We start from the raw sequence: 13,314 nt of genomic DNA, 5'->3' as shown, positions 1-13,314 counted from the left end.
ATTTGCTGACATATTGAGTGTGTAGCACTTTTATAGCATCATGTTTTAGGATTTGAAGTAGCTCAACTGGAATTTCATCACCTCCACTAGCTTTGTTCATATGATGCTTTCTAAGGTCCACTTGACTTCACATTCCAAGATGTCTAGCTCTAGGTGAGTGATCACACCATTGTGATTATCTGGGTCATGAAGATCTTTTTCATACAGTTCTTCTGTGTATTCTTGCCACCTCTTCTTAACATCTTCTGCTTCTGTTAGGTCCATACTATTTCTGTCCATTACTGAGCCCATCTTTGCATGAAATGTTCCCTTGGTATCTCTAATTTCCTTGCAGAGATCTCTAGTCTTTCCCATTCTGTTGTTTTCCTCTATTTCTTTGCATTGATCGCTGAGGGAGGCTTTCTTATCTCTCCTTGTTATTCTTTGGAACTCTGCATTCAGATGGGTATATCTTTCCTCTTTGTCTTTCCTTTTCCTTTGTTTGATTTAGAACTAAGTAGTCAGTAAATTGAGTCAAGGAGAAATGGGAATAAGAATGATTATTAAAAAGACAATTGTAAAGATTTAAGTCACTTCTAGAGTCAGGTTTTACTAAAGTGTTGCCAAAAAATAATTGAAAAAAAATAGTAATAAATCCTGAAAGGATTCTGTTGATACTTTACAGATCTAACAGTGCATATGAACATGGAAAAACTGACAGTTCTTGCTGATAAAGGTAATGTGTGCAGAGACAGAATTTGCAATCTTAATCCTCCACTTTCCCCCATTTAATGACTAAATATATGAATCTGGACTTGCTAACTAAACCCTGACTATGAAATGGTCAGACATATTGAGGATATTCTTAATACTCAGCCTCAGGTGGACTGAGAATCATGGATGCATAGACGTCTCAGAGGGATCCATCCTTACCTGTGACCTTTACCTCTGTGATGGCCTCCTCATAGAAATCACCATCTTTGAAGAAACAGTGGTATGTCCCGTCATCATCAGCATTCACACTAAAGATTCTGAGGGTCACCTTACCCTCTCCAATGGCGTCTGTGAGGAGCTCTGTCCGCTCCACGTAATTAGAGATGGTTTCTCCATACAAGTCTTTACCATCCTTGTACAGGTGAACAGGTTTTTTGTAGTGGTTCCGGAACCAGCGTATCTCCATGTGCTCTGCACTCTGTGGTGGGGACAGCTGGCAGCTGAGCTCAACTTTTCCACCCAGTGGAGCCAAGACTGGCCCCTCTATGCCATTCGCTGTGAACTGCTCTGGGAGGGGAGATAGCAACCAAAAGGTGAGAGTATGAGCCAGGACATGCCATGTACTTCATTCATGTTTGTACCTGCTGAGTTCCTAGTTTTCTAGGTGTCAGTGGGCTTCTAACATTCTCTCTAAATACCACCTATAGGACCGCCTTACTGTTTTAGTATCTTTCTAGATACTCCCAAATTTTCCCTTTGAATAGGATCAAGACATAAATTTCATGGAAATAGAAAAGCAGAGACCAGCTAAAAGTCCACCAGGCTGGGTACTTAATAATGGTACAGTGTTGAGAAGAGTTCCCTGTGCTGTACAGCAGGTCCTTACTATTGATCTATTTCATACATGTGGTGGTGGTTTAGTCACTAGTCATGTCAGACACTTGTGACTCCATGGACTGTAGCCTCTGTCCATGGGATTTCTGAAGCAAGCATACTGGAATGGGTTGCCATTTCCTTCTGCAGGGGATCTTTCTGACCCAGAAATCAAACCTGAGTCTCCTGAATTGCAGGTGGATTCTTTACCACCTGAACCAGCAGAGAAGCCCCTATTTCATATATAGTAGTGTGTATATGGAGAAGGCAATGGCACCCCACTCCAGTACTCTTGCCTGGAAAATCCTGTGGACGGAGGAGCCTGGTAGGCTGCAGTCCATGGGGTCGCTAAGAGTTGGGCACAACTGAGCAACTTCACTTTCACTTTTCACTTTCATGCACTGGAGAAGGAAATGGCAACCCACTCCAGTATTCTTGCCTGGAGAATCCCAGGGATGGAGGAGCCTGGTGGGCTGCTGTCTATGGGGTCACACAGAGTCGGACATGACTGAAGCGACTTAGCAGCAGCAGCAGCAGCAGCAGTGTGTATATGTCAATCCTAATCTTCCAGTTTATCCCCCACATCCTCTCCTCCCTGGTAACCATAAGCTTGTTTTCTACATCTGTGACTGTTTTGTAAATAAGTTTTAGATTAAAAAATAAGTTTTACCATTTTTTAGAGTCCACAATAAGCAACATCATTTGATATTTGTCTTTATGCCTGACTTACTTCACTCAGTACAACAATCTCCAGGTACTTTTATGTTGGTGCAAATGGCATTATTTCAACTTTTATGGCTGAGTAATAGTCCCTTGTATTTATGTACCATATCTTCTTTATCCATTCATTGTCAATGGCTATTTAGTTTGTTTCCATGTCTTGACTATTGTAAATAGTGCTGCAATGAACATTGGGTGAATGTATTTTTTTGAATAATGGTTTCTCTGGATATGTATCCAGGAGTGGGATTGCGGGAACATATGTTAGTGCTATCCCATCAGGAAGCTTCCATAAGCCTCTTATTCTTCTCTGTCAGAGGGCAAACAGACTGAAAACCACAGTCACAGAAAACTAACCAATCTGATCACATGGACCACAGCCTTGTCTAACTCAGTGAAACTATGAGCCATGCCGTGTAGGGCCACCCAAGACGGACAGGTCATTGTGGAGAGTTCTGACAAAATGTGGTCCACTGGAGAAGGGAATGGCAAAACACTTCATTATTCTTGCCTTGAGAACCCCATAAACACTATGAAAAGGCAAAAAGATAGGACACTGAAAGATAAACTCCCTATCTTTAGGTTGGTAGGTGCCCAATATGCTACTGGAGAAGAGTGGAGAAAGAACTCCAGAAAGAATGAAGAGATGGAGCCAAAGCAAAAACAACACTCAGTTGTGGATGTGACTGGTGATAGAAGCAAAGTCCAATGCTGTAAAGAGCAATATTGTATAGGAACCTGGAATGTCAGGTCCATGAATCAAGGCAAATTAGACGTGGTCAAACAGGAGATAGCAAGAATGAACATTGACATTTTAGGAATCAGTGAACTAAAGTGGACTAGAATGGGTGAATTTAACTCAGATGACCATTATATCTACTACCGTGGACAAGAATTCCTTACAAGAAATGGAGTAGCCATCATAGTCAACAGTAGAGTCTGAAATGCAGTACTTGGATGTAATCTCAAAAACAACAGAATGATCTCTGTTCATTTCCAAGGAAAACCATTCAGTATCACAGTAATCCAAGTCTGCCTCAACCAGTAATGCTGAAGAAGCTGAAGTTGAACGGTTCTTTGAAAACCTACAAGACCTTCTAGAACTAACACCCAAAAAAGATATCCTTTTCATTACAGAGGACTGGAATGCAAAAGCAGGAAGTCAAGAAACACCTGGAGTAACAGGCAAATTTGGCCTTGGAGTACAGAATGAAGTAGGGCAAAGGCTAACAGAGTTTTACCAAGAGAATGCACAGGTCATAGCAAACACCCATTTCTAACAACACAAGTGAAGACCCTACACACGGACATCACCAGCTGGTCGATACTGAAATCAGATTGATCATATTCTTTGCAGCCAAAGGAGAAGTTTTATGCAGTCATCAAAAACAAGACCAGGAGCTGACTGTGGCTCAGATCATGAACTCCTCATTGCCAAATTCAGACTTAAATTGAAGAAAGTAGGGAAACCACCAGACCATTCAGGTATGACCTAAATCACATCCCTTACAATTATACAGTGTAAGTGAGAAATAGATTCAAGGGACTAGATCTGATAGATAGAGTGCCTGATGAACTATGGACAGAGGTTCATGACATTGTACAGGAAACAGAGATCAAATCCAACCCCAAGAAAAAGAAATGCAAAAAAGCAAAATGGCTGTCTGAGGAGGCCTTACAAATAGCTGTGAAAAAAAGGAGAAGCAAAAAGCAAAGGAGGAAAGGAAAGATATACCCATTTGAATGCAGAGTTCCAAAGAATAGCAAGGAGAGATAAGAAAGCCTTCCTCATGATCAATGCAAGGAAACAGAGGAAAACAACAGAATGGGAAAGACTAGAGATCTCTTCAAGAAAATTAGAGATACCAAGGGAACATTTCATGCAAAGATGGGTTCAATAAAGGACAGAAATGGTATGGACCTAACAGAAACAGAAGATATTAAGAAGAGGTGACAAGAATACACAGAAGAACTGTACAAAAAAGATCTTCACAATCCAGATAATCATGATGGTACGATCATTCACCTAGAGCTAGACATCTGGAATGTGAAGTCAAGTTGGCCTTAGGAAGCATCACTACGAACAAAGCTAGTGGAGGTTATGGAGTTCCAATTCAGTTCCATTCAGTTCAGTCGCTTAGTTGTGTCCGACTCTTTGTGACCCCATGAGCTGCAGCACACCAGGCCTCCCTGTCCATCACCAACTCCCAGAGTTTACCCAAACTCATGTCCATTGAGTCGGTGATACCATCCAACCATCTCATCCTCTGTAATCCCTTTCTCTTCCTGCCCTCAATCTTTCCCAGCATGAAGGTCTTTTCAAATGAGTCAGCTCTTCACATCAGGTGGCCAAAGTGTTGGAGTTTCAGCTTCAGTATCAGTCCTTCCAATGAACACCCAGGACTGATCTCCTTTAGGATGGACTGGTTGGATCTCCTTGTAGTCCAAGGGACTCTCGAGAGTCTTCTCCAACACCACAGTTCAAAATCATCAATTCTTCTGTGCTCAGCTTTCTTTATAGTCCAACTCTCACATCCAATATAACTACTGGAAAAACAATAGCCTTGACTAGACAGACCTTTGCTGACAAATAATGTCTCTGCTTTTTAATATGCTGTCTAGGTTGGTCATAACTTCTCTTCCAAGGAGTTATTTCAAATCCTGAAAGATGATGCTGTGAAAGTGCTGCACTCAATATGTCAGCAAATTTGGAAAACTCAGCAGTGGCCACAGGACTGGAAAACGTCAGTTTTCATTCCAATCCCAAAGAAAGGCAATGCCAAAGAATGCTCAGACTACCACACAACTGCACTCATCTCACACATTACCAAAGTAATGCTCAAAATTCTCCAAGCCAGGCTTCAACAGTACATGAACTATGAACTTTCAGACCTTCAAGCTGGATTTAGAAAAGGCAGAAAAACTAGAGATCAAATTGCCAGTATCCATTGGATCATTGAAAAAGCAAGAGAGTTCCAGAAAAACATCTATTTCTGCTTTATTGACTATGCCAAAGCCTTTGACTGTGTGGATCACCACAAACTGTGGAAAATTCTGAAAGAGATAGGAATACTAGACCATCTGACCTGCCTTTTGAGAAATCTGTATACAGGTCAGGAAGCAACAGTTAGAACCAGACATGGAAAAACAGACTGTTTCCAAATAAGCAAAGGAGTACATCAAGGCTGTATATTGTCACCCTGCTTATTTAACTTATACGCAGAGTATATCATGAGAAATGCTGGGCTGGATGAAGCACAAGTTGGAGTCAAGATTGCTGGGAGAAATATCAATAACCTTGGTGGCTCAGAAGTTAAAGCGTCTGCCTCCAATGCGGGAGACCTGGGTTCGATCCCTGGGTCGGGAAGATCCCCTGGAGAAGGAAATGGCAATCCACTCCTGGAGAATGGAGAATCCCACGGATGAAGAAGTCTAGTAGGTTACAGTCCATGGGGTCGCAAAGAGTCGGACACGACTGAGCGACTTCACCTTCACCTTCAGATATGCAGATGACACCACCCTTATGGCAGAAAGTGAAGAAAAACTAAAGAGCCTCTTGATGAAAGTGAAAGAGGAGAGTGAAAAAGTTGGCTTAAAACTCAACATTCAGAAAACGAAGATCATGGCATCTGGTCCCATCACTTCATGGCAAATAGATAGGGAAACAGTGGAAACAGTGACAGGCTTTATTTCTTTGGACTCCAAAATGACTGCAGATGATGACTGCAGCCATGTAATTAAAAGATGCTTAGTCCTTTGAAGAAAAGTTACGACCAACCTAGACAGTATATTAAAAAGCAGAGACATTACTTTGCCAACAAAGGTCTGTCTAGTCAAAGCTATGGTTTTTCCAGTAGTCATGTATGGATGTGAGAGTTGGACTATAAAGAGAGCTGAGGGCCAAAGAATTGATGCTTTTGAACTGTGGTGTTGGAGAAGACTCCTGAGAGTCCCTTGGATGGCAAGGAGATCCAACCAGTCCATCCTAAAGGAAATCAGTCCTGAATAATCATTGGAAGGACTGATGCTGAAGCTGAAACTCCAACACTTTGGCCACCTGATGTGAAGAACTGACTCATTTGAAAAGACCCTGATACTGGGAAAGATCGAAGGCAGGAGGAGAAGGGGACGACAGAGGATGAGATGGTTGGACGGCATCACCGACTCAATGGACATGAGTTTGGTAAACTCCGAGAGCTGGTGATGGACAAGGAGGCCTGGCATGCTGCAGTGGAGTTGCAAAGAGTCGGACATGACTGAGCAACTGAACTGAACTGAACTGAACTGAAAGAAACATATGAAAAGAAGCTTAATATCATGTATCATTAGTAACTATAAATTAAAGCAATCAGATACTACCAAAAACCTATTAAAATGGCTGAAATTCAAACACTGACAATATCAAATGCCGACAAAGATGTGGAGTAAAAGAAACTCTCATTCATTGTTCGTAGGAATGCAAATATTATAGCCACTTAACAGAAGAGTTTGGCAATTCCTTACAAAGCTCAATATGTAATCACCATATGTTCTAGCTATCAGCCTTCTAGGTATGCAATCCAAATGGGGCTGCCTCCACACAAAACTACATCCACACAAGAACTTTCACTTCAATGTTCCTAGAATTTTTATTCATAACTGCCATCAAATTAGAAGCAAACAATATAACTTTCAATAAGTGAATGAATAAACAAACTCTGGTACATCCAGACAATGTAATATTATTCAGTGGTAAAAGAACTGAGCCATCAAATCATGAAGACACATGGAGAAAACTTAAATGCATATTGCTAAGTAAGGGGGTCTTTATGAAAGGCTATGTATGTATTGTATGATCCCAAGTACACGACATTCTGGTAAAAGGCACAACTAGGGGAACAGTGGAAACAGCAGTGGTTACTAGGACTTCAGCAGGAGGGAGTGATGAACACAAGGAGCATAGGATATTTATAATATGGGGTAAAATGGTTCTGTATGATACTGCAATGGTAGACACATGGCATTATGCATATATTAACATAGTACATTTGAGGAATTAAGGGTTGAGCAGCGAAAAAGATATGACCACAAGGTGGCAGTAGCACCGGTATTTGAGAAGCAGTTTGACAGACTTGCATAGGTGACAGTCCCCACAGTATGAGAGACCATTTAGAGGCACAGGGAACACCGTGCAAAAGGGGCGAAGGGCAAGGGAACTCACAGGGGAGAGAAAAGTCAGGGAGAAGTTTTACGTGTCTAGCAATGTCACCCCACAGCACGGTGAAGAGTCAAGGGCTCTGCAGGACAATAGTGGCTTGGGGTCTCTCTAGCTACAGGGCTTATCTTACCTATGGCTAGCAGATGTTGGGTGCAATTCCAAGGGACATACAAAGCAGAAAGGCATTACATAGTTAAAAGTATGCTCATTTTTAATATATTTTAAACAACTGCATATGTAAAAATTTGAGTTTGACAATGGCAAGCTTTTGAGTGAGACGGTCTCAGCCTTAAAGAAATAAGCAATGTAGGGCCAGTATGCAGAGGCCAGTTGCATTCATTTATATAATAATTTGTTAACACCCAGAGAATTTTATAACACGAAGTACAAACCCTAATGTGAATTTGATTTAATAATATTAATAATCAATATTGGTGGGTCAATTGTAGTAAATGAATTGATACTGCACTATAGAAGATGTTCGTAGTACGGGAAACTTTGGAAGGGCGGGGAGAGGAAGGGAGAATGGGGTTTTATAGAAATGCTATGTAATTTCTTTTTAACAAACATTTATTCATTTGACTGTGCCAGGTCTTAGTTGCAGCATGCACGCTCTTAGTTGCAACATATGGGTTCTAGTTCCCTGATCAGGGATCAAACCTGGGTCTCCTTCATTGGGAGCATGGAGTCCTACCGATGGACCACAAGGAAAATCCCTCTGTGTGGTTCCTACACAATTTTTCTGTAAAGATAAAACTGCTTTAGAAAAAAAAGTAGTAAAATTTAATAAGTCAGTGAGGATAAAAAGGACAAGATGAAGGGAGACTTCAGAAACATCATAATTTACAAAATAAAATAAAAGTCCAAAGCAAAAACCTCTCTGCATATTCGAAATATAATTAATAAGTCAATAGACAATTATAAACTGGTAAGAAATAAGTGGGATAGGTACAACAGATAAAAAATTCTCAATATTTAAGAGTTTTTAAACAGCAATGAGGGAAAACTAAGAGTACAAAGAAGATGTGGAATAAAGACCTATGCAGGCAGTTCACAGAAGAAAAAATACGATTTTTGTCTGAAAGATATTAAGTCTCACTCATTAACAAAAAGGTAAAATACAATCACTATGAGAATTTATTTTGCATCTGTAAGTTTGGAAAAGATAAAAAGCTTTGGTATCTGCAATATCTGAAATAGCGATATTACCTGTTGGTGGAAATGTAGACTAGTAACGATTTCAGTGTCCTACCATTTCGCCTTTTCATACTGTCCATGGGGTTCTAAAGAGAACGCACTGGTCATAACAGACACTCTCTTTGTCAACACCAAAATCAGATTGATTATATTCTTTGCAGCCAAAGATGGAGAAGCTCTATACAGTCAGCGAAAACAAGGCTGGGAGCTGACTGTGACTCAGATCATGAACTCATTGCCAAATTCAGACTTAAAGTGAAGAAAGTGGGGGAAACCACTAGACCATTCAGGTATGACCTAAATCAAATTCCTGATGATTATACAGTGGAAGTGAGAAATAGATTTAAAGGACTAGATCTGATAGACAGAGTGCCTGATGAGCTATGGACGGAGGTTTGTGACATTGTTCAGGCGACAGGGATCAAGACCATCCCTATGGAAAAGAAATGCAAAAAAGCAAAATGGCTGTCTGAGGAGGCCTTACAAATAGCTGTGAAAAGAAGAGAAGTGAAAAGTAAAGGAGAAAAGGAAAGATATAAGCATCTGAATGCAGAATTCCAAAGAATAGCAAGGAGAGATAAGACAGCCTTCCTCAGAGATCAATGCAAAGAAATAGAGGAAAACAACAGAATAGGAAAGACTAGAGATCTCTTTAAGAAAATTAGAGATACCAAGGGAATATTTCATGCAAAGATGGGCTCGATAAAGGACAGAAATGGTATGGACCTGACAGAAGCAGAAGATATTAAGAAGAGGTGGCAAGAATACACAGAAGAACTGTACAAAAAAGAGCTTCACAACCCGGATAATCATGATGATGTGATCACTCACCTAGAGCCAGACATCCTGGAATGTGAAGTCAAGTAGGCCTTAGAAAGCATCACTATGAACAAAGCTAGTGGAGGTGATGGCATTCCAGTTGAGCTGTTTCAAATCCTGAAAGATGATGCTGTGAAAGTGCCGCACTCAATATGCCAGCAAATTTGGAAAACTCTGCTGTGGCCACAGGACTGGAAAAGGTCAGTTTTCATTCCAATCCCAAAGAAAGGCAATGCCAAAAAATACCCAAACTACCACACAATTGCACTCATCTCACACACTAGTAAAGTAATGCTCAAAATTCTCCAAGCCAGGCTTCAGCAATATGTAAGCCAGGCTTCAGCAATATGTGAACCATGAACTTCCAGATGTTCAAGCTGGTTTTAGAAAAGGTAGAAGAACCAGAGATCAAATTGCCAACATCCGCTGGATCAAAACCAATACAATATTGTAAAGTAACTAACCTCCAATTAAAATAAATAAATTTATATTTTAAAAAATTTTAAAAAATAAAATTAAATTTAAGAAAAAGCAAGAGAGTTCCAGAAAAACATCTATTTCTGCTTTATTGACTATGCCAAAGCCTTTGACTGTGTGGATCAATATAAACTGTGGAAAATTCTGAAAGAGATAGGAATACCAGATCACCTGACCTGCCTCTTGAGAAACTTATATGCAGGTCAGGAAGCAACAGTTAGAACTGGACATGGAACAGCAGACTGGTTCCATATAGGAAAAGGAGTACCTCAAGGCTGTATATTGTCACCCTGCTTTTTTAACTTATATGCAGAGTACATCATGAGAAACACTGGGCTGGATGAAGCACAAGCTGGAATCAAGATTGCCAGGAGTAATATCAATAACCTCAGATATGCAGATGACACCACCCTTATGGCAGAAAGTGAAGAGGAACTCAAAAGCCTCTTGATGAAAGTGAAAGAGGAGAGTGAAAAAGTTGGCTTAAAGTTCAACACTCAGAAAACGAAGATCATGGCATCTGGTCTCATCACTTCATGGGAAATAGATGGGAAAACAGTGGAAACAGTGTTAGACTTTATTTTTTTGGACTCCAAAATCACTGCAGATGGTGATTGCAGCCATGAAATTAAAAGACGCTTACTCCTTGGAAGAAAAGTTATGACCAACCTAGATAGCATATTCAAAAGCAGAGACATTACTTTGCCGACTCAGGTCCGTCTAGTCAAGGCTATGGTTTTTCCAGTGGTCATGTATGGATGTGAAAATTGGACTGTGAAGAAAGCTGAGTGCCGAAGAATTGATGCTTTTGAACTGTGGTGTTGGAGAAGACTCTTGCGAATCCCTTGGACTGCAAGGAGATTCAACCAGTCCATCCTAAAGGAGATCAGTCCTGGGTGTTCATTGGAAGGACTGATGCTGAAGCTGAAACTCCAATACTTTGGCCACCTCATGCAAAGAGTTGACTCATTGGAAAAGACTCTGATGCTGGGAGGGATTGGGGACAGGAGGAGAACGGGACGTCAGAGGATGAGATGGCTGGATGGCATCACCAACTCAGTGGACGTGAGTTTGAGTGAACCCCGGGAGTTGGTGATGGACAGGGAGGCCTGGCGTGCTGCGATTCATGGGGTCACAAAGAGTCAGCCATGACTGAGTAACTGAACTGAACGGAACGATATCAGAATGACATATTCAATACCATAATAAAAAAACACATAACCTTTGACCAGCAGGTCTATTAGGTATGCTCAAAAACATACGTATAAAGGCATTGGTAGCAGCACTATTTTATTAGCCAAAGGCTGGATCCCACCTAAATGTGCATCACTTAGCTTTTTGCTAGAAATGCTTAAATCTTATACTCCATTTGATGTCTCAGGCTTTCTATTGTTGTTGTTGTTGTTCAGTCCCCCAGTTGTGTCCAGCTCTTTGTGATTCCACTGACTGCAGCGGGCCAGGCCTCCCTGTCCCTCACCATCTCCCGGAGTTTGCCCAAGTTCATGCTCATGGCATTGGTGATGCCGCCCAGCCATCTCATCCTCTGACACTCTCTTCTCCTTCTACCCTCAATCTTTTCCAGCATCAGAGACTTTCAATGAGTCATCTATTCATATCAGATGACCAAAATTCTGGAGCTTCAGCTTCAGAATCAGTCCTTCCAGTGAATATTCAGGGCTGATTTCCCTTATGATTGGCTGGTTTGATCTCCTTGATGTCCAGGGAACTTTCAGGAGTCTTCTCAGCACCACAGTTCAAAGGCATCAATTCTTTGGCATTCTGCCAAAGAATAGACAGGTTTCTGTTACCTACATCTAAATATACTATTATTTCTGCTTTGCATAGATCCCTTTACAAATGTGAATTTTCATCACCTGTCCACTTTCCACCAGCCTATCCCATCCTTATTTTACTAATAATTCACATGGATTCCAGTATGGATCTGTGACTTAAACCACTTCCTCGTGGTATAAATAGTATTTAAATCTGTCTCCTAAATATGAATATTGGTTCTCAAGGGCAAGTATTAGGTCTTTATTTGCCTCTTCTCCATGGAACCTAACAAAAATCTGGGTACATGAAAAAGAAGACTCGCTGATTAGAAATATTTAGTTTTTCTAACCATAAACTGGATCTTATAGTACACATCATCATAGCATAACTACATGTTAAATCTAAAAACAATGGTCCCTTTTGTTTGGTTCTTGTTTTCCCTGACCTACTTGATATTGGTGTGGCTCAGAAGAGTAGGAGAAAGCTTCATACCTGAACTTGGTGTTATCATTTGCAGGAGGAGCATGGCAACAAAGTATCTAGAGAAAGACTGTCCTGTCTTTTCCATTAGCCTGTGATAAAAAATGAGGCCAGTTTAGAGACAGTGTTAACAGAAGCAAGAATTTGCAGAAATCACATATCTCCACATCTTTTTTTCTGCAGTAATGGACTGCCAAATAGTGTTGCCAGATAAAATGTAAGACTTCCAGTTATATTTTAATATCAAATAAAACCGTGACAGCTTTTTAGTATACATACTTTCAAGTACAACATTTTGCATCCTGTAATTTTGATTTACTAAATCTGGCAACCTTGCTCTTAAGAATGGCCATTGTAATCACCAAGTCTAGCCACTGGCTCCTTTCCCATTAAAAGATCGCTTCCACTCAGGTTAGATGCCGTTTGTCTTCTGGTGTGTAAACCCCATTTGGTGAACTACTTCCCCAGGGAAAGTGTGTTAGCCCCTCAGTCATGACTGACTCTTTGTGACCCCATGGACTGTAGCCCACCAGCCTCCTCTGTCCATGGGATTTTCCAGGAAAGAATACTGGAGTGGGTAGCCATTCCCTTCTCCGGAGGATCTTCCTGACCCAGGGATCGAACCCAGGTCTCCTGAAATGCAAGTGGATTCTTTACTGTCTGAGCCACCAAGAAAGCAGGGAAAGTGCTGCCTGTTTAGGGAATAGGTCCTAATCTTGAAGGTCCCAGTGTTCTAAACATAGACACAGTCAGTTACATTTAGTTACAAGGGAAACTCTAGAGACAAGAGATTTAGCCTATCTGGAGGGATGAACCGGAGAAGGCGATGGCACCCCACTCCAGTACTCTTGCTTGGAAAATCCCATGGACGGAGGAGCCTGGTGGGCTGCAGTCCATGGGGTCGCAAAGAGTCGGACACGACTGAGTGACTTCACTTTCACTTTTCACTTTCATGCATTGGAGAAGGAAATGGCAACCCCCTCCAGTGCTCTTGCCTGGAGAATCCCAGGGACGGGGGAGCCTGGTGGGCTGCCGTCTATGGGGTCGCACAGAGTCGGACATGACTGAAGGGACTTAGCAGCAGC

General features: G+C 41.2%; 1 protein-coding gene across 1 annotated transcript in view; it reads right to left on the bottom strand.

The window, feature by feature from the left end:
- Positions 1–12,317, bottom strand: part of LOC138070407 (putative selection and upkeep of intraepithelial T-cells protein 1 homolog) — a 57,154-nt gene extending 44,837 nt beyond the window's left edge. The window contains 2 exon segments of the mRNA XM_068961632.1: positions 913–1,260; positions 12,242–12,317. Coding sequence (XP_068817733.1) covers positions 913–1,260; positions 12,242–12,317 — 424 coding nt within the window.
- Positions 12,318–13,314: the final 997 nt, after the last annotated feature.

The sequence above is a fragment of the Capricornis sumatraensis genome, chromosome 2 (assembly GCF_032405125.1).
Source record: "Capricornis sumatraensis isolate serow.1 chromosome 2, serow.2, whole genome shotgun sequence".
NCBI classification, from domain to species: Eukaryota; Metazoa; Chordata; class Mammalia; order Artiodactyla; family Bovidae; genus Capricornis; species Capricornis sumatraensis.
Note: the sequence above shows the minus strand (reverse complement) of the source record. Positions and strands in the feature narration are given on the sequence as shown.